General features: G+C 46.5%; 1 protein-coding gene across 3 annotated transcripts; it reads left to right on the plus strand.

Annotated features, from left to right (window-relative positions):
* Positions 1–27,141, plus strand: LOC113460627 (fibrinogen-like protein 1). Of its 3 annotated transcripts, XM_074536358.1 has the most exons (9): positions 1–403; positions 7,375–7,597; positions 9,550–9,687; positions 14,249–14,465; positions 18,568–18,763; positions 22,194–22,561; positions 22,824–24,373; positions 24,765–25,015; positions 25,235–27,141. In XM_074536358.1, exons 1-6 carry the CDS (start codon positions 23–25, stop codon positions 22,338–22,340), a joined length of 1,302 nt encoding a protein of 433 aa, XP_074392459.1. In that variant the 5' UTR covers positions 1–22; the 3' UTR covers positions 22,341–22,561; positions 22,824–24,373; positions 24,765–25,015; positions 25,235–27,141. The 3 variants fall into 3 exon arrangements, with proteins under 3 accessions (XP_074392459.1, XP_074392462.1, XP_074392458.1); XM_074536361.1 differs by having other exon boundaries at positions 7,378–7,597; positions 24,765–27,141; XM_074536357.1 differs by having other exon boundaries at positions 24,765–27,140.
* The last annotated feature ends 233 nt before the right edge of the window (positions 27,142–27,374 follow it).

Raw genomic sequence — 27,374 nt, forward strand, 5'->3', positions numbered from 1 at the left:
GCATTCACCTCCGACCCACCCAATGGAATCCCCACCGCTGAAATCCCCCTCGCTCTTCCTCCTCCTCATCCTCCTCCTCCTCCTCCTCCACCAATCCCGGGGCCGATCCCTTCCCGCCGGCTCCCGGGAGCACGAGGACGGCCGGGAATCTCCGGGGCTGATCCGGTGCGGCGAGTACAGCAACCAGGTGCTGCCGGACGGGCGGTGCCGCGTGGTGGCCACGCTGCCGCAGGGCGACGAGCGCCGCTGCCCCGACCTCTTCCGCTGCACCGACGAGGTCTCCTACTGGCTCCACGAGAACGAGGAGCGCAAGCAGCAGATCGTGGAGCTCCGCGAGCTCATCGCCGAGCTCCAGGAGGAGCTGCGCAACCACCGGCACCGCCTCAAGGCCTTGGAGATACGGGTGAGGGTGGAGAGATGTGGTTTGGGGGTTGGTTCTGTGGTTTGGGGGGTGGTTCCGGCTCCTGGGATTTGGCGGGGTTGGAACTTGGATTCCAGGGTTAATTGCCTCCAAATCTTTGAGTTTTATCCATGGAATCTCCTCCACTTTTTAAGGGTTGCTGATCCATCCCATTCCCAAAGCCCTGGAGATCCCAGGTAAAAGTGTCGGTGGAAATTTTTCATTGGTGCTCCCAGTTCCTGGAATCAGAACTGGGATCAGGAGCATTCCAGGGATAATTCCCTCAAAATCAATCCCAAATCCCTGAGTTTTATCCATGGAATCTCCTTTAACTTGTGGAAGAGCTGCGGCTCCATCCCATTCCCAAAGCCCTGCAGATCCATGTAAAAATGTCCATGGGATTTATTCCATGGGCAATTTCAGTTCTTGAAATTTGGCAAGAATTTGGATCAGGAGCATTCCAGGGATAATTTCCTCAACATTGACCCCAAATCCTTGAGTTCCTTCTCAGGAAAGGCTGTGGCTCCATCCCATTCCCAAAGCTCTGGAGATCCAGGTCAATGTGTCCTCCATGGCTTTGTTTATTTCCCCATGGAGAATTCCAGCTCTTGGAATTGGGCAGGGTTGGAACTTTGATTCCAGGGTTATTTTCCACAAAATCAACCCCAAATCCTTGAATTTCACCCATGGAATCTCCTCCACTTTTTAAGGGTTGCTGATCCATCCCATTCCCAAAGCCCTGGAGATCCAGGTCGATGTGGAGTCCATGGAGTTGATTCCATGGGTGCTTTTGGTTCCTGGAATTTGGCAGGGTTGGAACTTGGATTCCAGGGTTAATTGCCTCCAAATCAACCCCAAATCTTTGAGTTTTATCCATGGAATCTCCTCCACCTTTTTAAGGGTTGTGGGTCCATCCCATTCCCAAAGCCCTGGAGATCCAGGTCAATGTGTCCTCCATGGCTTTGTTTTTTCCCCCATGGAGAGTTCCAGCTCCTGGAATTGGGCAGGGTTGGAACTTGGATTCAAGGGTTAATTGCCTCCAAATCAACCCCAAATCTTTGAGTTTTATCCATTGAATCTCCTCCACCTTTTTAAGGGTTCCTGATCCATCGCATCCCCAAAGCCCTGGAGATCCAGGTGAGGGTGGCGACCATGTTTTGGGGATTTTTCCATGGGAGGATTCCAGCTCCTGGAATTTGGCAGGGTTGGAACTTTGGTTCCAGGGTTAATTGCCTCCAACTCAATCCCAAATCTTTGAATTTCACCCATGGAATCTCCTCCACTTTTTAAGGGTTGTGGGTCCATCCCATTCCCAAAGCTCTGGAGATCCAGGTCAATGTGTCCTCCATGGCTTTGTTTTTTTCCCCATGGAGAATTCCAGCTCCTGGAATTGGGCAGGGTTGGAACTTTGATTCCAGGGTTAATTACCTCCAAATGAATCCTAAATCCTTGTGTTTTATCCATGGAATCTCCTTAACGTGTTGAACACCTGTGGGTCCATCCCATCCCCAAAGTCCTGGAGATCCAGGTCGATTTGGAGTCCATGGAGTTTATTCCCATGGGTGCTTTTGGTTCCTGGAATTTGGCAGGGTTGGAACTTGGATTCCAGGGTTATTTTCCACAAAATCAACCCCAAATCCTTGAATTTCACCCATGGAATCTCCTCCACTTTTTAAAGAGTTGCTGATCCATCCCATTCCCAAAGCTCTGGAGATCCAGGTCAATGTGTCCTCCATGGCTCTGTTCTTTTACCTTTGGAGAGTTCCAGCTCCTGGAATTTGGCAGGGTTGGAACTTGGATTCCAGGGTTAATTGCCTCCAAATCAACCCCAAATCTTTGAGTTTTATCCATGGAATCTCCTCCACCTTTGGAAGGGCTGTGGGTCCATCCTATTCCCAAAGCTCTGGAGATCCAGGTCAATGTGTCCTCCATGGCTTTGTTTTTTTCCCCCTTGGAGAATTCCAGCTCCTGGAATTTGGCAGGGTTGGAACTTTGGTTCCAGGGTTAATTGCCTCCAAATCAACCCCAAATCCTTGAATTTCACCCATGGAATCTCCTCCATTTTTTAAGGGTTGCTGATCCATCCCATTCCCAAAGCTCTGGAGATCCAGGTCAATGTGTCCTCCATGGCTTTGTTTTTTTCCCCATGGAGAATTCCAGCTCCTGGAATTTGGCAGGGTTGGAACTTGGATTCCAGGGTTAATTGCCTCCAAATCAACCCCAAATCCTTGAGTTTCATCCATGGAATCTCCTCCACCTTTTTAAGGATTGCAGACCCTTCCCCTTCACAAGGTCCTGGAGGTTCAGGTTGATGTGGAGTCCATGGGTGAATCAGGAGCATTCCAGGGATAATTCCCTCAAAATCAACCCCAAATCTTTGAGTTTTATCCATGGAATCTCCTCCACCTTTGGAAGAGCTGTGGGTCCATCCCATTCCCAAAGCTCTGGAGATCCAGGTCAATGTGTCCTCCATGGCTTTGTTCTTTTACCCTTGGAGAATTCCAGCTCCTGGAATTGGGCAGGGTTGGAACTTGGATTCCAGGGTTAATTGCCTCCAAATCAATCCCAAATCTCTGATTTTCATCCATAAAATCTCCTCCACTTTTTAAGGGTTGTGGGTCCATCCCATCCCCAAAGCCCTGGAGATCACAGTAAAAGTGTCCATGGAATTTTTCCATGGGCAGTTCTGGCTCCTGGAGTTTGACGGGGTTGGAACTTGGATTCCAGGGATAATTTCTGCAAAATCAACCCCAAATCCTTTTGAGTTTCATCCATTGAATCTCCTTAACTTGTGGAGGAGCTGTGGCTCCATCCCATTCCCAAAGCCCTGGAGATCCCAGGTAAAAGTGTCAGTGGAAATTTTTCATTGATGCTCCCAGTTCCTGGAATTTTGGAGGCTCAGAACTGGGATCAGGAGCATTCCAGGGATTATTTCCTCAAAATCAATCCCAAATCCTTGAATTTCACCCATGGAATCTCCTCCACCTTTGGAAGGGCTTTGGGTCCATCCCATTCCCAAAGCCCTGGAGATCCAGGTGAGGGTGGCAATCACGGTTTGGGGATTTTTCCATGGGAGGATTCCAGCTCCTGGAATTTGGCAGGGTTGGAACTTGGATTCCAGGGTTAATTGCCTCAAAATCAACCCCAAATCTTTGCGTTTTATCCATGGAATCTCCTTAACTTGTTGAAGACCTGTGGATCTATCCCATTCCCAAAGTCCTGGAGATCCAGGTCGATGTGGAGTCCATGGAGTTTATTCCCATGGGTGCTTTTGGTTCCTGGAATTTGGCAGGGTTGGAACTTGGATTCCAGGGTTAATTGCCTCCAAATCAACCCCAAATCCTTGAATTTCACCCATGGAATCTCCTCCACTTTTTAAAGGGTTGCTGATCCATCCCATTCCCAAAGCTCTGGAGATCCAGGTCAATGTGTCCTCCATGGCTTTGTTCTTTTACCCTTGGAGAGTTCCAGCTCCTGGAATTTGGCAGGGTTGGAACTTGGATCAGGAGCATTCCAGGGATAATCTCCTCAAAATCAATCCCAAATCCTTGAGTTTCACCCATGGAATCTCCTCCACTTTTTAAGGGTTGCGGGTCCATCCCATTCCCAAAGCCCTGGAGATCCAGGTGAGGGTGGTGACCATGGTTTGGGGATTTTTCCATGGGAGGATTCCAGCTCCTGGAATTTGGCAGGGTTGGAAATTTTGGTTCCAGGGTTAATTGCCTCCAAATCAACCCCAAATCTTTGAGTTTTATCCCTGGAATCTCCTCCACCTTTTTAAGGGTTGTGGGTCCATCCCATTCCCAAAGCCCTGGAGATCCAGGTCGATGTGGAGTCCATGGAGTTTATTCCCATGGGTGCTTTTGGTTCCTGGAATTTGGCAGGGTTGGAACTTGGATTTCAGGGATAATTTCTGCAAAATCAATCCCAAATCCATGAGTTTTTTTCCGTGGAATCTCCTCCTTTGGTCCTTCTTGGCAAGGGCTGTGGATCCATCCCATTCCCAAAACCCTGGAGATCCCTCATGAATGTGCCCCCCATGGGGGAATCAGGAGCATTCCAGGGGTAATTTCCTCCAAATCAACCCCAAATCTTTGAGTTTTATCCATGGAACCTCCTCCACCTTTTTAAGGGTTGTGGGTCCATCCCATTCCCAAAGCTCTGGAGATCCAGGTCAATGTGTCCTCCATGGCTTTGTTCTTTTACCCTTGGAGAGTTCGAGCTCCTGGGATTTGGCAGGGTTGGAACTTGGATTCCAGGGTTAATTGCCTCCAAATCAACCCCAAATCCTTGAGTTTCACCCATGGAATCTCCTCCACTTTTTAAGGGCTGTGGGTCCATCCCATTCCCAAAGCCCTGGAGATCCAGGTGAGGGTGGTGACCATGGTTTGGGGATTTTTCCATGGGAGGATTCCAGCTCCTGGAATTTGGCGGGGTTGGAACTTGGATTCCAGGGTTAATTGCCTCAAAATCAACCCCAAATCTGTGAGTTTTATCCATAAACTCTCCTCCACCTTTGGGAGGGCTGTGGATTCATCCCATCCCCAAAGCCTTGGAAATCCCAAGTATAAGTTTCCATGGAATTTTTTCCATTGGTGCTTCCAGTTCCTAGAACTTGGTAGGGTCAGAACTTGGATCAGGAGCAGTCCAGGGATAATTTTCCCAGTATCAGCCCCAAATCTTTGAGTTTTATCCACAGAACCCCCTCCACCTTTGGAAGGCCTGTGGATCCATCCCATTCCCAAAGCCCTGGAGATCCCAAGGAAAAGTGATGTCCATGTGGTATCTTCCATTGTTGCTTCCAGTTTCCTGTATTTGGCTGTGTTGGAACTTGGATCAGGAGCATCCCAGGAATAATTTCCTCAAAATCAACCCCAAATCTTTCAGTTTTATCCATGGAAGCTCCACCTTTGATCCTTCTTAGCAGGAGCTGTGAGTCCGTGCAATTCCCAAAGCCCTGGAGATCCAGGCCGATGTGGAGTCCATGGGGTTTGATCCCATGGGTGCTTTTGGTTCCCGGAATTTGGCAGGGTTGGAACTTGGATTCCAGGGTTAATTGCCTCCAAATCAACCCCAAATCTTTGAGTTTTATCCATGGAACCTCCTCCACCTTTTTAAGGGTTGTGGCTCCATCCCATTCCCAAAGCCCTGGAGATCCAGGTCAATGTGTCCTCCATGGCTTTGTTCTTTTACCCTTGGAGAGTTCCAGCTCCTGGAATTGGGCAGAGTTGGAACTTGGATTCCAGGGATAATTTCCTCAAAATCAACCCCAAATCTTTGAGTTTTATCCATGGAATCTCCTCCACCTTTTTAAGGGTTGCTGATCCATCCCATTCCCAAAGCCCTGGAGATCTAGGTGAGGGTGGTGACCATGGTTTGGGGATTTTTCCATGGGAGGATTCCAGCTCCTGGAATTGGGCAGGGTTGGAACTTGGATTCCAGGGTTAATTTCCTCCAAATCAACTCCAAATCTTTGAGTTTTATCCATGGGATCTCCTCCACCTTTTTAAGGGTTGCTGATCCATCCCATTCCCAAAGCCCTGGAGATCCAGGTAAAAGTGGTGCCCAAGGAGTTTATTCTGTGGGTAGTTCCAGCTCCTGGAATTTGATAGGGTCGGAACAGGGATCAGGAGCATTCCAGGGATAATTTCCTCAAAATCAATCCCAAATCTTTGAGTTTTATCCATAAAATCTCCTCCACTTTTTAAGGGTTGCTGATCCATCCCATTCCCAAAGCCCTGGAGATCCAGGTCGATGTGGAGTCCATGGGGTTTATTCCATGGGTGCTTTTGGTTCCTGGAATTTGGCAGGGTTGGAACTTGGATTCCAGGGTTAATTGCCTCAAAAACAATCTCAAATCTCTGAGTTTTATCCATGGAATCTCCTCCACCTTTGACTCCTTTAGCAGGAGCTGTGGCTCCATCCCATTCCCAAAGCTCTGGAGATCCAGGTCAATGTGGCTTCCATGGGTTTTTCTTTTTCTGTGGGGGATTCCAGCTCTTGGAGTTTGGCAGGGTTGAAATTTGCATTCCAGGGATAATTTCCTCAAAATCAATCCCAAATCTTTGAATTTTATCCATGGACTCTCCTCCCCCTTTTGGAAGAGCTGTGGATCCTTTGCCAGACAGGGATTGAAAAGCAGGAGGAAATTCCCAGGCTGCTGTGGAATTTGGGAATTTCTGGATAAATCCTGCTCTGTCATCTAAAGGGAACAAGGAGAGAGCGGCACATTCCAGGTGGGATCAGGGTGTCCATCCTCTGGAATTCACTCTGGGAATCTCCTGCCAGGTCCATCATGGATTTTACATGTGACCAGAGCCTGGTTTTCCCGGAAAAAAGGAGGGAAAGGGATGTAAATGTTTCTTTAGGGGCATCAAGGGCTGGAGTACTCAGGATACGGAGCCAGGCTGGGAGATCTGGGAATGTGCAGCTGGATCAGGGAAGGATCCAGGGAATCCTTGGAGCCGCTTCCCCATCCCAAAGGGGCTCCAGGAGAGCTGGGATTTGGGCAAGGGCTGGAGGGGCAGGAGGCAGGGAATGGCTTCCAGTGGGAAAGGGGAGCTTGGGATGGTGGGATCTTGGGAAGGGATTCCTGGCTGGGCTGGAATTCCCAGAGAATCCCTGGCAGTGTTCCAGGAAATGTTGGAGCAGCCTGGGATCATGGGAAGTGTCCCTGCTCATGGAATGGGACAAGCTGGAATATCCCAAAGCAAAAATATTTTGAAAACATTCCCACATTCCCAACCTGCTCTTCCCTGCCCTTCACGGAATCTTGGGAACATCAATCTGGTTGGGATCCTCCATGAGAATTCCAACCCCAGCCATGAGAATTCCACACCCCAACCATGAGAATTCCAACCCCAACCATGAAAATTCCAACCCCAACCCTTCGGATCTTTGACCCACCAACCCCACCACCTCACCATCATTCCCAATCCCGTTTTTCCCGGTTTTTTTTCCCCTTTCCCTGGCAGCAGGAGGAGGCGGCGGGGCAGAACCAGAGCCTGCTCCAGAGGCTGCAGGACCTGGAGCAGCATTCCCGGGAATCCAGCACGCTGCAGCACATCCAGGCCACGCTGCTCTACGACATCCAGGCGCAGATCAACAACATCTCGGCGCTGGCCGACTGGGCCTGGAGGAACCCGGGCTGCCTCCACGCCGCCGACATCCGCGCCCAGGAGGAGATGGAGCACCCAGGTGGGAGAGGGAATGGGGCTGGGAATGGGGTGGGAATGGAGCTGGGAATGGGGTTGGGAATGGGGCTGGGAATGGGGTCAGGAATGGGGTTGGAATGGGGCTGGGAATGGGGTTGGGAATGGGGTGGGAATGGGGCTGGGAATGGGGTGGGAATGGGCTGGGAATGGGAATGGGGTTGGGAATGGGGTGGGAATGGAGTGGGAATGGGACTGGGAATGGGGCTGGGAATGGGGCTGGGAATGATGTTGCGAATGGGGTGGGAATGGGACCGGGAATGGGGTTGGGGATGGGGTTGGGGATGGGGTTGGGAATGGGGATGGGAATGGGGCTGGGAATGAGGTCCGAAATGAATCTGGGAATTGGGCAAGGAATGGGGTTAGGAATGGGACTGGGAATGGAGCTGGGAATGGGGCAAGGGATGGAGCTGGGAATGAGGCTGGGAATGGGGTGGGAATGGGGTCAGGAATGGGGCTGGGAATGGGGTTGGGAATGGGATGGGAATGGGGTTGGGAATGGGGTGGGAATGGGCTGGGAATGGGGTTGGGAATGGGGCTGGGAATGGGGTGGGAATGGGGCTGGGAATGGGGGTGGGAATGGGGCTGGGAATGGGGCTGGGAATGGGGTGGGAATGGGAATGGGGCTGGGAATGAGGTTGGGAATGGGGTTGGGAATGGGGTTGGGAATAATTTGGGATTCTCTCTGGAATAATTTAAGATTTTCCCTGGAATCATTTGGGATTCTCCCTAGGATGATTTCGGATTTTCCCTGAAATAATTTCAAATTTTTTTCCTGGCATAATTTGCGGTTGTCCCCGGAATAATTTCACATTTTCCCTGGAATCATTTGTGATTCTCCTTAGAATAATTTCAGATTTTTCTCTGGAATAATTTCTGATTTTGCTTGGAATCATTTGGGATTCTCCCTGGAATCATTCCAAATCTTTCCTGGAATAATTGGGCATTTTCCCTGGAATAATTTGGGATTCTCCCAGGAATAATTTCGAATTTTTCCTAGAATAATTTGATATTCTCAAGGGAATAATTTCAGATTCTCCCCGGAATAATTTCAGATTTTCCCTGGAAGAACTTGTTATTCTCCCAGGAATAATTTCGAATTTTTCCTGGAATAATTCCAAATTTTCCCAGGAATAATTTGTGATTCTCCCATAATCATTTCAAATTTTTCCTGGAATAATTTCAGATTCTCCCTGGAATAATTTGAGATTTTTGCCCTGAGTAATTTCAGATTCTCCCTGGAATAATTTGAGATTTTTGCCCAGAGTAATTTCAGATTTTCCCTGGAATAATTTGAGATTTTGCCCAGAGTAATTTCAGATTTTCCCTGGAATAATTTGCGATTTTTTCCCAGAGTAATTTCAGATTTTCCCTGGAATAATTTGGGATTTTTTTCGCCAGAGTAATTTCAGATTTTCCCTGGAATAATTTGAGATTTTTTCCCAGAGTAATTTCAGATTTTCCCTGGAATAATTTGGGATTTTTTTCCCAGAGTAATTTCAGATTTTCCCTGGAATAATTTGAGTTTTTTCCCAGAGTAATTTCAGATTTTCCCTGGAATAATTTGAGATTTTTTTTCCCAGAGTAATTTCAGATTTTCCCTGGAATAATTTGAGATTTTTTTCCCAGAGTAATTTCAGATTTTCCCTGGAATAATTTGAGATTTTTTCCCAGAGTAATTTCAGATTTTCCCTGGAATAATTTCAGATTTTGCTTGGAATAATTTATGATTCTCCCTGGAATAATTTCAGACTTTCCCCCAAAAGAATTCCCTGTAAGTCTGGAAAACTCCGGAAAAATCCCCAGTGACCTGTGAAACCCTCATTGCAAAAATCTCACCCCCAAACCCTCAAATCCAGGAATTTTTTTGTTCCCAACTTTTTCCCATTTATGGGAAAATCCATAACCTCGTTTCTCTTTTCCCGTTCCCATTCCCAGAAATCAAACACGGCCGGAATTGTCCCATCGACTGCGCTTCCGTCTATTCCAACGGGCTGCGGAGATCCGGGATTTACAGCATCCTGCCCTCGGTGCGTGGGATTCCCATCGAGGTCCTCTGCGAGATGGACACGGAAGGTCCGGAATTCCCGAGGGAATTTTTCTTGTTGTTGTTGGAATTCCCGAGGGATTTGTTGTTGTTGCTGGATCCCGGTGATTCCAGGGGTGGTTGGGGAGCTGGGATGGTTCAGGAGATCTCGGAGGGTTTGGGAATTTTGGGGTGTCTGGAATTCCCAGAGAATTCCTGGAGTTGGAGTTGGAGTTGGAGGACCATCGAGGTCCTCTGTGAGATGGACACGGAAGGTCCGGAATTCCCGAGGGAATTCTCCTTGTTGTTGTTGGAATTCCCGAGGGATTTGTTGTTGTTGGATCCCGGTGATTCCAGGGGTGGTTGGGGAGCTGGGATGGTTCAGGAGATCTCGGAGGGTTTGGGAATTTTGGGGGTGTCTGAGAATTCCCAGAGAATTCCTGGAGTTGGAGTTGGAGTTGGAGGACCATCGAGGTCCTCTGCGAGATGGACATGGAAGGTTCGGAATTCCCGAGGGAATTCTCGTTCTTGTCGTTGTTGGAATTCCCGAGGGATTTGTTGTCGTTGGATCCCGGTGATTCCAGGGGTGGTTGGGGAGCTGGGATGGTTCAGGAGATCTCGGAGGGTTTGGGAATTTTGGGGTGTCTGGGAATTCCCAGAGAATTCCTGAAGTTGGAGTTGGAGGACCATCGAGGTCCTCTGCGAGATGGACACGGAAGGTCCGGAATTCCCGAGGGAATTCTCGTTGTCGTCGTCTTTGTTGTTGTTGTTGGAATTCCCGAGGGATTTGTTGTTGCTGGATCCCGGTGATTCCAGGGGTGGTTGGGGAGCTGGGATGGTTCGGGAGATCTCGGAGGGTTTGGGAATTTTGGGGTGTCTGGAATTCCCAGAGAATTCCTGGAGTTGGAGTTGGAGTTGGAGGACCATCGAGGTCCTCTGCGAGATGGACACGGAAGGTCCGGAATTCCCGAGGGAATTCTTGTTCTTGTCCTTGTTGTTGTTGTTGTTGGAATTCCCGAGGGATTTGTTGTTGTTGGATCCCGGTGATTCCAGGGGTGGTTGGGGAGCTGGGATGGTTCAGGAGATCTCGGAGGGTTTGGGAATTTTGGGGTGTCTGGAATTCCCAGAGAATTCCTGGAGTTGGAGTTGGAGGACCATCGAGGTCCTCTGCGAGATGGACACGGAAGGTCCGGAATTCCCGAGGGAATTCTCGTTCTTGTCGTTGTTGTTGTTGTTGTTGGAATTCCCGAGGGATTTGTTGTCGTTGGATCCCGGTGATTCCAGGGGTGGTTGGGGAGCTGGGATGGTTCGGGAGATCTCGGAGGGTTTGGGAATTTTGGCGTGTCTGAGAATTCCCAGAGAATTCCTGGAGTTGGAGTTGGAGTTGGAGGACCATCGAGGTCCTCTGCGAGATGGACACGGAAGGTCCGGAATTCCCGAGGGAATTCTCGTTGTTGTCCTTGTTGTCGTTGTTGTTGGAATTCCCGAGGGATTTGTTGTTGGTGTCGTTGTTGTTGTTGTTGGAATTCCCGAGGGATTTGTTGTCATTGGATCCCGGTGATTCCAAGGGTGGTTGGGGAGCTGGGATGGTTCAGGAGATCTCGGAGGGTTTGGGAATTTTGGGGTGTCTGAGAATTCCCAGAGAATTCCTGGAGTTGGAGTTGGAGTTGGAGGACCATCGAGGTCCTCTGCGAGATGGACACGGAAGGTCCGGAATTCCCGAGGGAATTCTCGTTGTTGTCGTTGTTGTCGTTGTTGTTGTTGTTGTTGGAATTCCCTAGGGATTTGTTGTTGTTGGATCCCGGTGATTCCAGGGGTGGTTGGGGAGCTGGGATGGTTCAGGAGATCTCAGAGGGTTTGGGAATTTTGGGGGGTCTGGAATTCCCAGAGAATTCCTGGAGTTGGAGTTGGAGTTGGAGGACCATCGAGGTCCTCTGCGAGATGGACACGGAAGGTCCGGAATTCCCGAGGGAATTCTTGTTGTTGTTGTTGTTGTTGTTGGAATTCCCGAGGGATTTGTTGTTGTTGGATCCCGGTGATTCCAGGGGTGGTTGGGGAGCTGGGATGGTTTGGGAGATCTCAGAGGGTTTGGGAATTTTGGGGTGTCTGGAATTCCCAGAGAATTCCTGGAGTTGGAGTTGGAGGGATGATCCTGGTGGGTCTTGCGTGGATATTCCGGGATGGAGGTCAAGGCAGGAGTAGGGAATCCTCAATCCTGGAATGGTTTGGGTGGGAAAGGACCTGAAATCCCAATCCAGTTCCAATCCCAACACCTCCCGCTATCCCAGGGGGATTCAATTTTCCTTGGACGTTCCCAGAGATCCAGGGATTCTCTGGGAATTCCTGCCCAGCCAGGAATTCCTTCCCAAAATCCCAAAATCCCGCAATCCCACAATCCCCAAATCCCGACCCTCTGCCCATGGTGGGAGCCATTCCCTGTGCTGCCATTCCAGGCCCTTTTCCCAAATCCCTCTCCAGCTCTGCTGGATTGGATCCATCCCCATCCCGATTCCTCCTTGAGAGGGAATTTTGGCATCCAGGGATTCTCTGGGAATTCAGGACTCCAGGAAGGGTCTCCCTTCCCTTTCCCATCCCTGAATTCCATAAAAATCCCTCAGGATGGATCCTGAGTGCCCTTGATCCCAGAATCCCAGAATGGTTTGGGATGGGATCCATGGACCTTCAATCCCATCCCACTCCAATCCCACCATCCCAGGGTGCTCCAAACCCACCCTTGGATGCTCCCAGGGATCCTTTGGGAATTCCCTGGGAATTCAGGACTCCAGGAAGGGTCTCCCTTCCCTTTTCCATCCCCAAATTCCATAAACATCCCTGGGGATGGATCCTGGACATCCTTGATCCCAGAATCCCAGAACGGTTTGGGATGGGATCCATGGACCTTCAACCCCATCCCAGGGACACTTCCCACCATCCCAGGGTGTCCCAACCTTTCCTTGGATGTTCCCAGGGATCCATCCAGGGATTCTCTGGGAATTCCAGCCCAGCCAGGAATCCCAACCCACTCAGCCAAGAATTTCCTTCCCAAGATCCCAAAATCCCCAAATCCCCAAATCCCGACCCTCTGGCCATGATGGGAGCCATTCCCTGTCCTGCCATTCCAGGCCCTTTTCCCAGATCCCTCTCCAGGATTGGATCCATCCCCATCTCGATTCCTCTCTGGGAAGGAATTTCAGGATCCAGGGATTCTCTGGGAATTGGGGACTCCAGGAAGGGTCTCCCTTCACTTTTCCGTCCCTGAATTCCATAAAAACCTCTCAGGTTGGATCCTGAGTGTCCTTGATCCCAGAATCCCAGAATGGTTTGGGATGGGATCCATGGACCTTCAATCCCATCCCAGGGACACTTCCCACCATCCCAGGGTGATCCAACCTTTCCTTGGATGTTCCCAGGGATCCATCCAGGGATTCTCTGGGAATTCCAGCCCAGCCAGGAATCCCTTCCCAAGATCCCACCATCCCAAGCTCCCCTTTCCCAGGGAATTCCCTCCATTCCATTCCTCTTTTCCATCCTCGAAAATTCCATAAAGATCCCTTGGGATGGATCCCGAGTGTCCTTGATCCCAGAATCCCGGAATGGTTTTGATGGGATCCATGGACCTTCAATCCCATCCATTCCCACCATCCCAGGGTGCTCCAAACCCACCCTTGGATGCTCCCAGGGATTCTTTGGGAATTCCCTGGGAATTCAGGACTCCAGGAAGGGTCTCCCTTCCCTTTTCCATCCCCAAATTCCATAAAAAATCCCCCGGGATGGATCCTGAGTGTCCTTGATCCCAGAATCCCGAAATGGTTTGGGATGGGATCCATGGACCTTCAATCCCAATTCCCACCATCCCAGGGTGATCCAAACCCACCCTTGGATGCTCCCAGGGATTCTCTGGGAATTCCAGCCCAGCCAGGAATCCCTTCCCAAGATCCCACCATCCCAAGCTCCCCTTTCCCAGGGAATTCCCTCCATTCCATTCCTCTTTTCCATCCTCGAAAATTCCATAAAGATCCCTTGGGATGGATCCCGAGTGTCCTTGATCCCAGAATCCCGGAATGGTTTTGGTGGGATCCATGGACCTTCAATCCCATCCATTCCCACCATCCCAGGGTGCTCCAAACCCACCCTTGGATGCTCCCAGGGATTCTTTGGGAATTCCCTGGGAATTCAGGACTCCAGGAAGGGTCTCCCTTCCCTTTTCCATCCCCAAATTCCATAAAAAATCCCCCGGGATGGATCCTGAGTGTCCTTGATCCCAGAATCCCGAAATGGTTTGGGATGGGATCCATGGACCTTCAATCCCATCCCAGGGACACTTCCCACCATCCCAGGGTGATCCAACCTTTCCTTGGATGTTCCCAGGGATCCATCCAGGGATTCTCTGGGAATTCCAGCCCAGCCAGGAATCCCTTCCCAAGATCCCACCATCCCAAGCTCCCCTTTCCCACTGGAAGCCATTCCCTGTTTCCCACCCCTCCATCCTTCACCCCCAATCAATCCCAGCTCTCCCGGACAACTCCAGGGATTCAAACTCCACTTTTGGCCGATGGATCCGCCTGGGACTCCCCGGATTTTCCCTGGATTTTCCCTGGATTTTCCTGGCAGGTGGTGGCTGGACCGTGATCCAGAGGCGCCAGGACGGATCCGTGGATTTCAACCGGACCTGGAGCGAGTACAAGGAAGGATTTGGGGATCTCAACGGGGAATTCTGGCTGGGCAACGACAACATCCACAGGATGACCAGCCAGGGGGATTATTCCCTGCGGATCGACCTGGAGGACTGGAATAACAAACACAAACACGCCTTCTACCAGGTCTTCAGGTAAAACCCGGCAGAATTCCCGGGATTTCAAACCCTCAGGACAGCGGGAATTCTGTCCAGGGAGGTTTCCGGGCTGAGCTCGGTCTCTCCTTCGCTTCCCGCCTGGATTTTATCCCAAATTTGGGATTAAATTTTGGAAAAAGTTGGATGTGACTCAGGGAATGTGTGGTCTCACCCGGCCATGCCCGAATTCCAAATCCATGGAGAAAGGAGATTTAGGATCCCTTGGATAATCCCTGGATTCTCCCTGGTTTTTCGAGCCCAAATTATTGAGCTCTGTGCCCCAAAAATCAAAAGATTTTGAGGAATTTGCCCCAAAATTCCTCAAAGGGACTCAAAATTTTTCCCAGTTTTGGAATTTTGTCGTCTCCATTCTAGCTCGGTCTCTCCTTCTCTTCCCGCCTGGATTTTTTCCCAAATTTGGGATTAAAATTGGGATAAAGTTGGATGTGAGTGTTAGGGAATTTGGGGAATAATCCGGCCGTGCCTGAATTCCAAATCCATGGATGAAGGAGATGGAGGATCCCATGGATAATCCCTGGATTCTCCCTCGTTTTTCGAGCCCAAGTTATTTGGCCCCGTACCCAAAAATCAAAAGATTTTGAGGAATTTGCCCCAAAATTCCTCAAAGGGACTCCAAATTTTTCCCAGTTTGGAATTTTGTCGTCTCCATTCTAGCTCGGTCTCTCCTTCTCTTCCCACCTGGATTTTTTATCCCAAATTTGGGATTAAAATTGGGATAAAGCTGGATGTGAGTGTTAGGGAATTTGGGGAATCATCCGGCCGTGCCTGAATTCCAAATCCATGGAGAAAGGAGATGGAGGATCCCATGGATAATCCCTGGATTCTCCCTGGGTTTTTTTCCAGCCCAAATTATTGAGCTCTGTGCCCCAAAAATCAAAAGATTTTGAGGAATTTGCCCCAAAATTCCTCAAAGGGACTCCAAATTTTTCCCGGTTTTGGAATTTTGTCGTCTCCATTCTAGCTCGGTCTCTTCTTCTCTTCCCACCTGGATTTTATCCCAAATTTGGGATTAAAATTGGGATAAAGTTGGATGTGAGTGTTAGGGAATTTGGGGAATCATCCGGCCATGCCCGAATTCCAAATCCATGGAGAAAGGAGATTTAGGATCCCATGGATAATCCCTGGATTCTCCCTCGTTTTTCGAGCCCAAGTTATTTGGCTCCATACCCAAAAATCAAAAGATTTTGAGGAATTCGCTCAAAATTCTTCAAGGGGACTCAAAATTCCCAAATTCCCGACCACATACGGAAATAAAATACCCCCAGGCTGGAAAATGATAATTCCAACCGAATTCCCACAATCCCAAGGAAAAATTCCAAAAATTCCTTTGTTTTTCCCCCCTGCCATGGCAGCATCGAGGACGAGGAGAATTCAGAATATTCAGAAAATTCAGAAAATTCAGAATTTCCACCCCGAAATTCCCAAATTCCCGACCACATACGGAAATAAAACACCCCAGGCCGGAAAATTAAAATTCCAACCGAATTCCGACAATCCCAAGGAAAAATTCCTTTGTTTTTCCCCCCCTTGGCAGCATTGAGGACGAGGAGAATTCAGAATATTCAGAAAATTCAGAAAATTTTTAAAAATTCAGAAAATTCTGAATTTCCACCCCGAAATTCCCAAATTCCCGATCACAGAAGGAAATAAAATACCCCAGGCCAGAAAATGAAAATCCTGATGGAATTCCAGCAATCACGAGGAAAAAATCCATTGTTTTCAGAATATTCAGAATATTCTGAAAATTCAGAATTTTAACCCCGAAATTCCCAAATTCCCGACCATAGAAGGAAATAAAATACCCCAGGCTGGAAAATGAAAATCCTGATGGAATTCCAGCAATCCCAAGGAAAAAAATCCGTTGTTTTCAGAATATTCAGAATATTCCGAAAATTCAGAATTTTAACCCCAAAATTCCCAAATTCCTGACCACAGAAGGAAATAAAATACCCCAGGCTGGAAAATGAAAATCCTGATGAAATTCCAGCAATCTCCAGGAAAAAATCCTTTGTTTTCAGAAATTCCCAAATTCCCGACCACAGACGGAAATGAAATACCCAAGGCCGGAAAATTAAAATTCCAACCGAATTCCGACAATCCCAAGAAAAATTCCTTTGTTTTTCCCCCCTTGGCAGCATTGAGGACGAGGAGAATTCAGAAAATTCAGAAACTTCTGAATTTCCACCCCGAAATTCCCAAATTCCCGACCACAGAAGGAAATAAAACACCCCAGGCTGGAAAATGATAATTCCAACAGAATTCCAGCAATCCCATGGAAAAATTCCTTTGTTCCCCCCTCCCATGGCAGCATCGAGGATGAGGAAAATTCCAAATCCAGAATATTCAGAAAATTCGGAATTTTCACCCCGAAATTCCCAAATTCCCGACCACATACGGAAATAAAACACCCCATCATGGAAAAATAAAATTCCAACCGAATTCCCACAATCCCAAGGAAAAATTCCAAAAATTCCTTTGTTTTTCCCCCCTCCCATGGCAGCATCGAGGATGAGGAAAATTCCAAATCCAGAATATTCAGAAAATTCTGAATTTCCACCCCGAAATTCCCAAATTCCCGACCACATACGGAAATAAAATACCCCAGACTGGAAAATGAAAATCCTGATGGAATTCCAGCAATCCCAAGGAAAAAATCCTTCGTTTTCAGAAAATTCAGAATATTCCGAAAATTCAGAATTTTAACCCCAAAATTCCCAAATTCTCGACCACAGAAGGGATTGAAACACCCCAGGCTGGAAAATTAAAATTCCAACCGAATTCCCGCAATCCCAAGGAAAAAATCCTTTGTTTTCAGAATATTCAGAAAATTCAGAAAATTTTTAAAAATTCAGAAAATTCTGAATTTTAACCCCAAAATTCCCAAATTCTCGACCACAGAAGGGATTGAAATGCCCCAGGCTGGAAAATGATAATTCCAACAGAATTCCCACAATCCAAAGGAAAAATTCCAAAAATTCCTTTGTTTTTCCCCCCTCCCTCGGCAGCATCGAGGACGAGGAGAATTCAGAATATTCAGAAGATTCAGAAAATTCAGAAAATTTTTAAAAATTCAGAAAATTAAGAAATTTCTGAATTTCCACCCCGAAATTCCCAAATTCCCGACCACAGAAGGAAATAAAATACCCCAGGCTGGAAAATAAAAATTCCAACAGACTTCCCGCAATCCCAAGGAAAAATTCCTCCTTTTTTTTTCCCCTGGCAGCATCGAGGATGAGGAAAATTCAGAATATTCAGAAAATACAGAAAATTCGGAAAATTCTGAATTTCCACCCCGAAATTCCCAAATTCCCGACCACATACGGAAATAAAACACCCCAGGATGGAAAATTAAAATTCCAACCAACTTCCCACAATCCCAAGGAAAAATTCCAAAAATTCCTTTGTTTTTCCCCCCTGCCATGGCAGCATCGAGGACGAGGAGAATTCAGAATATCCAGAAAATTCTGAATTTCCACCCCGAAATTTCCAAATTCCCGATCACAGAGGGAAATAAAATACCCCAGGCTGGAAAATGAAAATCCTGACAGAATTCCCGCAATCCCAAGGAAAAAATCCTTTGTTTTCAGAATATTCAGAATATTCCGAAAATTCAGAATTTTCACCCTGAAATTCCCGGCCACAGAAGGAAATAAAATACCCCAGAATTGAAAATGAATATTCCATCAGACTTCCCACAATCCCAAGGAAAAATTCCTTTGTTTTCCCCCCTTTGGCAGCATTGAGGACGAGGAAAATTCCAAATCCAGAATATTCTGAAAATTCAGAATTTCCACCCCGAAATTCCCGACCACAGAAGGAAATAAAACACCCCAGGATGGAAAATTAAAATTCCAACCGAATTCCCACAATCCCAAGGAAAAATTCCTTTGTTTTCAGAATATTCAGAATATTCAGAATATTCAGAATATTCTGAAAATTCAGAATTTCCACCCCGAAATTCCCCACCACAGAAGGAAATAAAACACCCCGGAACAGAAAATTAAAATTCCAACCGAATTCCCACAATCCCAAGGAAAAATTCCAAAAATTCCTTTGTTTTTCCCCCCTCCCTCGGCAGCATCGAGGACGAGGAGAACTTTTACCGGCTGCACGTGGCCGGGTTCAGCGGCACCGTGGAGGATTCCTTCGCTTGGTACCACGACAAGCGGAGCTTCAGCACCCCGGATTCCGGGAACGTCTGCGCCGAGATCTCCCACGGGGGCTGGTGGTACCACCAGTGCTTCTTCTCCAACCTCAACGGCGTCTACTACAAGGTGAAATTTTTGGGAATTTTTTGGGAATTTTTTGGGGATTTTTGGGAATTTTTGGGAATTTTTTGTGAATTTTTTGGGAATTTTTTGTGAATTTTTGGGAATTTTTGGGGAATTTTTTAAGAATTTTTTGGGAATTTTTTTGGGAATTTTTTGGGAATTTTTTGGGAATTTTTTTGGAATTTTTGGGAATTTTTGGGAATTTTTGGTGAATTTTTTGTGAATTTTTTGTGAATTTTTGGGAATTTTTGGGGAATTTTTTGGGAATTTTTTGGGATTTTTTTGGGAATTTTTTGGGAATTTTTTTGAATTTTTTGGGAATTTTTTGGGAATTTTTTGGGAATTTTTGTGAATTTTTGGGAATTTTTGGGGAATTTTTTTTCCCAAAAAAAAAAATAAAGGGATGGGCCTCAAGGAGAAGCGGGATGGAGGAACTTGGGGTGGGTGTTGCTCCTGGAGTTGTGGGGTTTGGTGTTGAGGTTGGAGAGGTTTTCCAAGGGTGAATCCAAGAATTCCCAGCATTTCCATTCCTGCCACTGATCCGTGTCCTCCCAAATCCATCCAGGAATGGGAAATCTGCCCAAAATCCAACCAAAATCCAAATAAACCAAAATCCAACCAAAATCCAACCAAACCTCCCCTGGCACAGCTGGATCAAATTCCTCAATTTCTGGGAGATCATTCCAGAATTGTTGAGGTTGGAGAAGTTCTCTGAGGTTGAATCCAAAAATTCCCAGTGCTTCTGATCCTGCCACTGATCCGTGTCGTCCCAAATCCATCCAGGAATGGGAAATCTGCCCAAAATCCAACCAAAATCCAACCGAACCTCCTCTGGATCCCATCCATCATTCCCAAGGAGATAATTCTGGAATTGTTGAGGTTGGGAAAGGTCCCTGAGGATGAATCCAACCATTCCCAGCATTTCCATCCTGACACTGATCCGTGTCCTCCCAAATCCATCCAGGAATGGGAAATGTGCCCAAAATCCAACCAAAATCCAACCAAAATCCAACCAAACCTTTTCTGGATCCCATCCCTCATTCCCGAGGAGATCATTCTGGAATTGTTGAGGTTGGAGAAGTTTTCCAAGGGTGAATCCAACCATTCCCAGCATTTTTGATCCTGACACTGATCCGTGTCCTCCCAAATCCATCCAGGAATGGGAAATCTGCCCAAATCCAACCAAAATCCAACCAAAATCCAACCAAAATCCAACCAAACCTCCCCTGGCACAGCTGGATCCCATCCCTCATTTTCTGGGGGATCATTCCAGAATTGTTGAAGTTGGAGAAGTTTTCCAAGGGTGAATCCAACCATTCCCAGCATTTCCGATCCTGCCACTGATCCGTGTCCTCCCAGATCCATCCAGGAATGGGAATCTGCCCCAAATCCAACCAAAATCCAACCAAAATCCAACCAAACCTCCCCTGGCACAGCTGGATCTCATTCCTCATTCCCAAGGAGATCATTCCAGAATTGTGGGGTTGTTGAGGTTGGAGAAGTTTTCCAAGGCTGAATCCAACCATTCCCAGCATTTTTGATCCTGCCACTGATCCGTGTCCTCCCAGATCCATCCAGGAATGGGAAATGTGCCCCAAATCCAACCAAAATCCAACCAAAATCCAACCAAACCTCCCCTGGCACAGCTGGATTAAATTCCTCAATTTCTGGGAGATCATTCCAGAATTGTTGAGGTTGGAGAAGTTTTCCAAGGGTGAATCCAACCATTCCCAGCATTTCCCATCCTGCCACTGATCCGTGTCGTCCCAAATCCATCCAGGAATGGGAAATCTGCCCAAAATCCAACCAAAATCCAACCAAACCTCCTCTGGATCCCATCCCTCATTCCCAAGGAGATCATTCTGGAATTGTTGAGGTTGGAGAAGTTTTCCAAGGCTGAATCCAACCATTCCCAGCATTTCTGATCCTGCCACTGATCCGTGTCCTCCCAAATCCATCCAGGAATGGGAAATGTGCCCAAAATCCAACCAAAATCCAACCAAACCTCCCCTGGCACAGCTGGATTCAATTCCTCAATTTCTGGGAGATCATTCCAGAATTGTTGAGGTTGGAAAATTCTCTGAGGATGAATCCAAAAATTCCCAGTGCTTCTGATCCTGCCACTGATCCGTGTCCTCCCAAATCCATCCAGGAATGGGAAATCTGCCCAAAATCCAACCAAAATCCAACCAAAATCCAACCAAACTCCAACCAAACCTCCCCTGGCACAGCTGGATTCAATTCCTCAATTTCTCGGAGATCATTCTGGAATTGTTGAGGTTGGAAAACTTTTCCAAGGGTGAATCCAACCATTCCCAGCATTTCCAATCCTGCTCCCGTATTTCTGAGAGTTTGTTTTTTCCGTGATCCCATCCCAAAGACGCTTCCAAACATTTTCCACTTATACTGGTTTTGATGTGTTAATTTAATTACCATTTATTCATTTAATTTTTAATTTCATTTAATTAGGCATTAATTAATTTACTTTAATTTTTGTTAATTTTTTCAGTTTTGAGATTTCTTAAATAATGTGTTGATGAGTGGGTTTGGTGTTGGTTTATTATTATTATTATCATTATCGTTATCATTATCATTAATATTGTTATTGTTATTAATCTATTAACAATAATATTATTTATCATAATAAAATTAATTAATATAATAATATTCATAAATATTATGAATCATACCACTAGTATAACAATATACTAGTAATATTATAATAATGTTCTAATATTATTATATAGTGTTATAATAATATTACAATATTTTTATAATATTGTTATTATATTATTATTATTATGTATAAGAGTACTAGTATGTATTTTATAATTATTCTGTGTTCTATATAATTTATAATATATAATATATAATATATAATATATAATATATAATATATAATATATAATATATAATATATGATACATTATATATGATATATTATATATCATATATGATATATTATATATGATATATGATATATGATATATAACATATTACGTATTACATATTATTTATTATTTATTGTATGAAATATATTAAAATATTTAGAAACATTGAACTAATAAATATTATTATTAATAAATGTTATTATAATGACTAGAAATTATATATTTATATATTTATCATGTATTTCGTTTTTGTCATGACATAGGATTAGGAGAAAGGTAAAGTCAATCTCAAACTTTAAAAGCGTATCAAGAATATTTTATTAAAATCAATTAATTTTTTTTTAAATTCCTAAGAATCAAAACAAATTAATTTATTACCGATTATGACTTTTTACAGGTTTTTAAAAAAATATTTGTATTTGGGATTTTTTGTTGTATTTTGGGTGGGTTTTTTTATATTTTTGGGTGGTTTTGTTGTATTTTTTTTATTTTTTGTGTGGTTTTTTTTCACCATTCCTGATCTCTTTTCCCCTTTCTCCCAGGGCGGCCGCTATTCCATCAAGAACCGGAAGCTGCTGGGCCCGGATGGGATCGTGTGGTACTCGTGGAAGGACACGGATTATTATTCCCTGCGGAAGGTGGTGATGATGATCCGGCCGCGCTCCTTCCGGCCCCGCCTGTCCCCGTGACGGCGGGAAGGAAGGGAGGGCCGGGAATGGCGCCGGGAATCGGATTTGGGATGGATGGACCAAAGTGGAGCTGTTGGGATTTGTGGGAATGGATCCAACTGGGATTCCAACCAGGAATTGATCTGAGTGCTCCAACGTGAAAGATCTCCTGGGAATTTGGAATGGAATGGATCCAACCGGGATTCCAACGGGGAATTGATCCAAGTGCTCCAACATGGGAGGTCTCCTGGGAATTTGGAGATGTTTCCTGGGAAAGGGACTGGATCCAACCAGGATCCAACAGGGAATTATTCGAATCTTCCAATGTGGGAGATCTCCTTGGAATTTGGAGGTGATCCTTGGGATGGGACTGGATCCAACCAGAATCCAACCAGGAATTGATCTGAGGGCTCCAACATTGAAGATCTCCTGGGAATGTGGAGATTGTTCCTGGGAAAGGGACTGGATCCAACCGGGAATTATCTGAGTCTTCCAACGTGGGAGATCTCCTGGGAATGTGGAATGGAATGGATCCAACTGGGATCCAATGGGGAATTGATCTGAGGGCTCCAACATTGAAGATCTCCTGGGAATTTGGAGGTGATTCCTGGGAAAGGGACTGGATCCAACCGGGATCCAACAGGGAATTATTCGAGTCTTCCAAGGTGGGAAATCTCCTGGGAATTTGGAGGTGATTCCTGGGAAAGGGACTGGATCCAACCGGGATCCAACAGGGAATTATCCGAGTCTTCCAACATGAGATCTCCTGGGAATGAGGAATGGAATGGATCCAACCGGGATTCCAACGGGGAATTGATCTGAGGGCTCCAACATTGAAGATCTCCTGGGAATTTCGAGGTGATTCCTGGGAAAGGGACTGGATCCAACCGGGATCCAACAGGGAATTATCTGAGTCTTCCAACGTGGGAGATCTCCTGGGAATTTGGAATGGAATGGATCCAACTGGGATTCTAACAGGGAATTATCTGAGTCTTCCAACATGGGAGATCTCCTGGGAATGTGGAGATTGTTCCTGGAAAGGGACTGGATCCAACCGGGATCCAACAGGGAATTATCCGAGTGCTCCAACGTGAAAGATCTCCTGGGAATGTGGAGATTTTTCCTGGGAAGGGATTGGATCCAACCAGGATCCAACCGGGAATTGATCTGAGGGCTCCAACGTGAAAGATCTCCTGGGAATGTGGAGATTGTTCCTGGAAAGGGACTGGATCCAACCAGGATCCAACAGGGAATTATCCGAGTGCTCCAACGTGGGAGATCTCCTGGGAATGTGGAAGGGAATGGATCCAACTGGGATTCCAACGGGGAATTGATCTGAGGGCTCCAACATTGAAGATCTCCTGGGAATGTGGAGGTGATTCCTGGGAAAGGGATTGGATCCAACCGGGATCCAACAGGGAATTATCCGAGTCTTCCAACGTGGGAGATCTCCTGGGAATGTGGAGGTGATTCCTGGGAAAGGGACTGGATCCAACCAGGATTCCAACGGGGAATTGATCCAAGTGGTCCAACGTGGGAGATCTCCTGGGAATGTGGAATGGAATGGATCCAACCGGGATTCCAACGGGGAATTTATCCAAGTGCTCCAACATGGGAGATCTCCTGGGAATGTGGAAGGGAATGGATCCAACCAGGACCCAAATCTCCTGGGAATGTGGAGAGGACTCATGGGAAGGGAATTGATCCAGCCAGGATCCAACAGGGAATTATCCGAGTCTTCCAACGTGAGAGATCTCCTGGGAATGTGGAATGGAATGGATCCAACTGGGATTCCAACAGGGAATTGATCCAAGTGCTCCAACATGGGACGTCTCCTGGGAATTTGGAGGTGATTCCTGGGAAAGGGACTGGATCCAACCAGGATTCCAACGGGGAATTGATCCAAGTGCTCCAACGTGGGAGATCTCCTGGGAATGTGGAATGGAATGGATCCAACCGGGATTCCAACGGGGAATTGACCCGAGTGCTCCAATGTGGGAGATCTCCTGGGAATGTGGATCCAACCAGGACCCAAATCTCCTGGGAATGTGGAGGTGATTCTTGGGATGGGAATGGATCCAACCAGGACCCAAATCTCCTGGGAATGTGGTGGTGGTTCCTAGGAAGGGCATGGATCCAATTGGGATAATGGAGAATTGATCCAATTGCTCCAACAGGGAAGATCTCCTGGGAATGTGGAGATGATTCATGGGAAGGGAATGGATCCAAGAGGGAATTGATCCTTCAACATGGGAGATCTCCTGGGAATGTGGAAGGGAATGGATCCAACTGGGATTCCAACAGGGAATTATCCGAGTCTTCCAACAGGGAAGATCTCCTGGGAATGTGGAGGTGATTCCTGGGAAAGGGAATGGATCCAACTGGGATTCCAACGGGGAATTGATCCGAGCGCTCCAACGTGGGAGATCTCCTGGGAATGTGGAGGTGATTCCTGAGAAGGGAATGGATCCAACCAGGATCCATTTGGGAATTGATCCGAGTCCTCCAACACGGGAGATCTCCTGGGAATATGGAGATGATTCCTGGAAAGGGAATGGATCCAACTGGGATCCAAGTGCTCCAATGTGGGAGATCTCCTGGGAATGTTGAAGGGCGTGGATCCAACCAGGACCTAAATCTCCTGGGAATGTGGAAGGGAATGGATCCAACAGGGATCCAATTGGGAATGGATCAGAGTCCTTCAATGTGGGAGATCTCCTGGGAATGGATCCAATGGGGAATTGATCCGAGTGCTCCAACGTGGGAAATCTCCTGGGAATGTGGAAATGATTTCTGGGAAGGAATGGATCCAGCTGGGATCCAATGGGGAACTGATCCAAGTGCTCCAATGTTGGAGATCTCCTGGGAATATGGAGGTGATTCCTGGGAAGGGAATGGATCCAACCAGGATCCAGGTCCTCCAATGTGGGAGATCTCCTGGGAATGTGGAGGTGTTTCCTGGGAAGGGGTTGGATTCAACCAGGATCCAAATTTCATGGGATTGTGGAAATGATTCTTGGGAAGGAATGGATCCAGCCGGGATCCAACAGGGAACTGATCCAAGTGCTCCAATGTGGGAGATCTCCTGGGAATATGGAGATGATTCCAGATCCAATTGGGATCCAAAGGGGAATTGATCCGAGTCCTCCAACGCGAGAGATCTCCTGGGAATGTGGATCCAACCAGGACCCAAATCTCCTGGGAATGTGGAGGAGATTCCTGGGAAGGGAATGGATCCAACCAGGATCCATTTGGGAATTGATCCGAGTCCTCCAACATGGGAGATCTCCTGGGAACGTGGAGATGATTCCTGGAAAGGGAATGGTTCCAACTGGGATCAAAATCTCTTGGGGATTTGGTGGAGGTGATTCCTGGGAAGGGAATGGATCCAACCAGGATCCAATGGGGAATGAAACCAAGATCCTGGGAGATCGCCCGGGAATGTGGAGATGATTCCTGGAAAGGGAATGGATCCAACTGGGATCCAAGTGCTCCAATGCGGGAGATCTCCTGGGAATGTTGAAGGGCATGGATCCAACCAGGACCTAAATCTCCTGGGAATGTGGAGGGGATTCCCAGGAAGGGCATTCCCAAGACTAAATCCAGGTGTTTGGGAGCTGGCAATCAGTTCCAGGCTGATCCACATGGAGTTCCAAGCCCACCAACCCCATGGAATTTCCCAAGGGAAGCAATGGAAGCGCTCCTGGGGGATTTTCCATGTGGGATTTGATGGAGCAGATTTTATTCCCGAGGATTTGCATCCCGTTTCCAAAAATCCCAAAGATCCACAATCTCAGGGATGCACGGAATCGGCTCTGAGGGAAACCGGGTGATCCAAGGATGGAATCACAAGAAAACAAGGAAGGATTGTGTTCCACACCCTTGGGAATAAAAATATTCCAAACGAAAGGATTCCAAAGCAAAAAAACTGGGAAGTTTTTCCATTTCTCCTTCCGTTTTCACCTTCTTTCCCTTTCTCCGGCAAAGAATTCCAGATGGATTTTCCATCCTAGGATGGATTTTCCATCCATCCTAAAAAGGGATCAGGAATGATCAGATGGGATTTAAAACCATTTTTTCCACTGCCTTACTCTGGATAATTAGAATTGATTTGGCTGATTTGAATAATTATTATGAATAATTAATTTGGATCATCAGTTTTAATTTTCCATGGGTAGTTTCAGCTGGAAATCCTCCTTTTTCCCTGGCTTTGCCTTTTCCCGGGATCTGGATTTGGAAGCTGGGACTTGGCTCTGCCACTGATGTGTTTGATGAGGAATATTTAATTTAATTTATTTTTATTTTATTTTATTTTATTGTATTTTATTTTATTTTATTTTATTTTATTTTATTGTATTGTATTTTATTGTATTGTATTTTATTTTATTTTATTTTATTTTATTTTATTTTTTATTTAATTAATTATTAATTAATTTAATTAAATGACCTTTCTTCCTACTCCATGTTTTCTGAGGAGGGAAAGTGGGATTTATCCCTTCCAACCACTCCCTTCCCTCTTGGTGCTCTCCTGGTGGATTCTTCCCGATATTCCAGACTCTGTTTTCCCTGGAATGTCAGGTTTTTTTAATGGATAAATCCATGGACAAGTTGCCTTCCAAGCATCCCACAAATAAATAATTCCCAGAGAACAAACTGAAGTTTTTTGGCTCTTGGTTTTCCTTGGAAGTTTTCCAAGGGTGCGAGGCATTCCCGAGATTCTCCTGGATGTGTTTAGGATCTGATATTCCTGTTGGATCCCCGGTCAGAATTCCATGATTATTCCTGGATAAACAATACCCTGCTGAGGGATTAAGGAATCATTTAATAAGCCACAGATTAATTAATTAATTAATTAATTATTCCATTACTGCTTTTATCCTAGGTGCAAATTCCTGCCTTTTATCCAAGTCCTGGATTCCAGAAGGTTCCAGGGAATCCTTGGAGCCTTTTCCAGAGGGAAAGGAGAGCTGGGATTTGAGATGAAGGATGGAGGGGCAGGAGCCAGGGAATGGCTTCCAGTGGGAATTTTGGGAGCTTGGGATGGTGGGATCTTGG

Source organism: Zonotrichia albicollis, chromosome 3 (genome assembly GCF_047830755.1).
Source record: "Zonotrichia albicollis isolate bZonAlb1 chromosome 3, bZonAlb1.hap1, whole genome shotgun sequence".
In the NCBI taxonomy this organism is placed as follows: Eukaryota; Metazoa; Chordata; class Aves; order Passeriformes; family Passerellidae; genus Zonotrichia; species Zonotrichia albicollis.

Excerpts from the sequence above, each read along its gene's own strand:
- LOC113460627 (XM_074536358.1), top strand. The coding sequence starts at position 23 with ATGGAATCCCCACCGCTGAAATCCCCCTCGCTCTTCCTCCTCCTCATC. Across the intron at positions 7,598-9,549 it reads GGAGGAGATGGAGCACCCAG|AAATCAAACACGGCCGGAAT; the intron begins GTGGGAGAGGGA and ends TCCCATTCCCAG. Across the intron at positions 14,466-18,567 it reads GCCTTCTACCAGGTCTTCAG|CATCGAGGACGAGGAGAACT; the intron begins GTAAAACCCGGC and ends CTCCCTCGGCAG.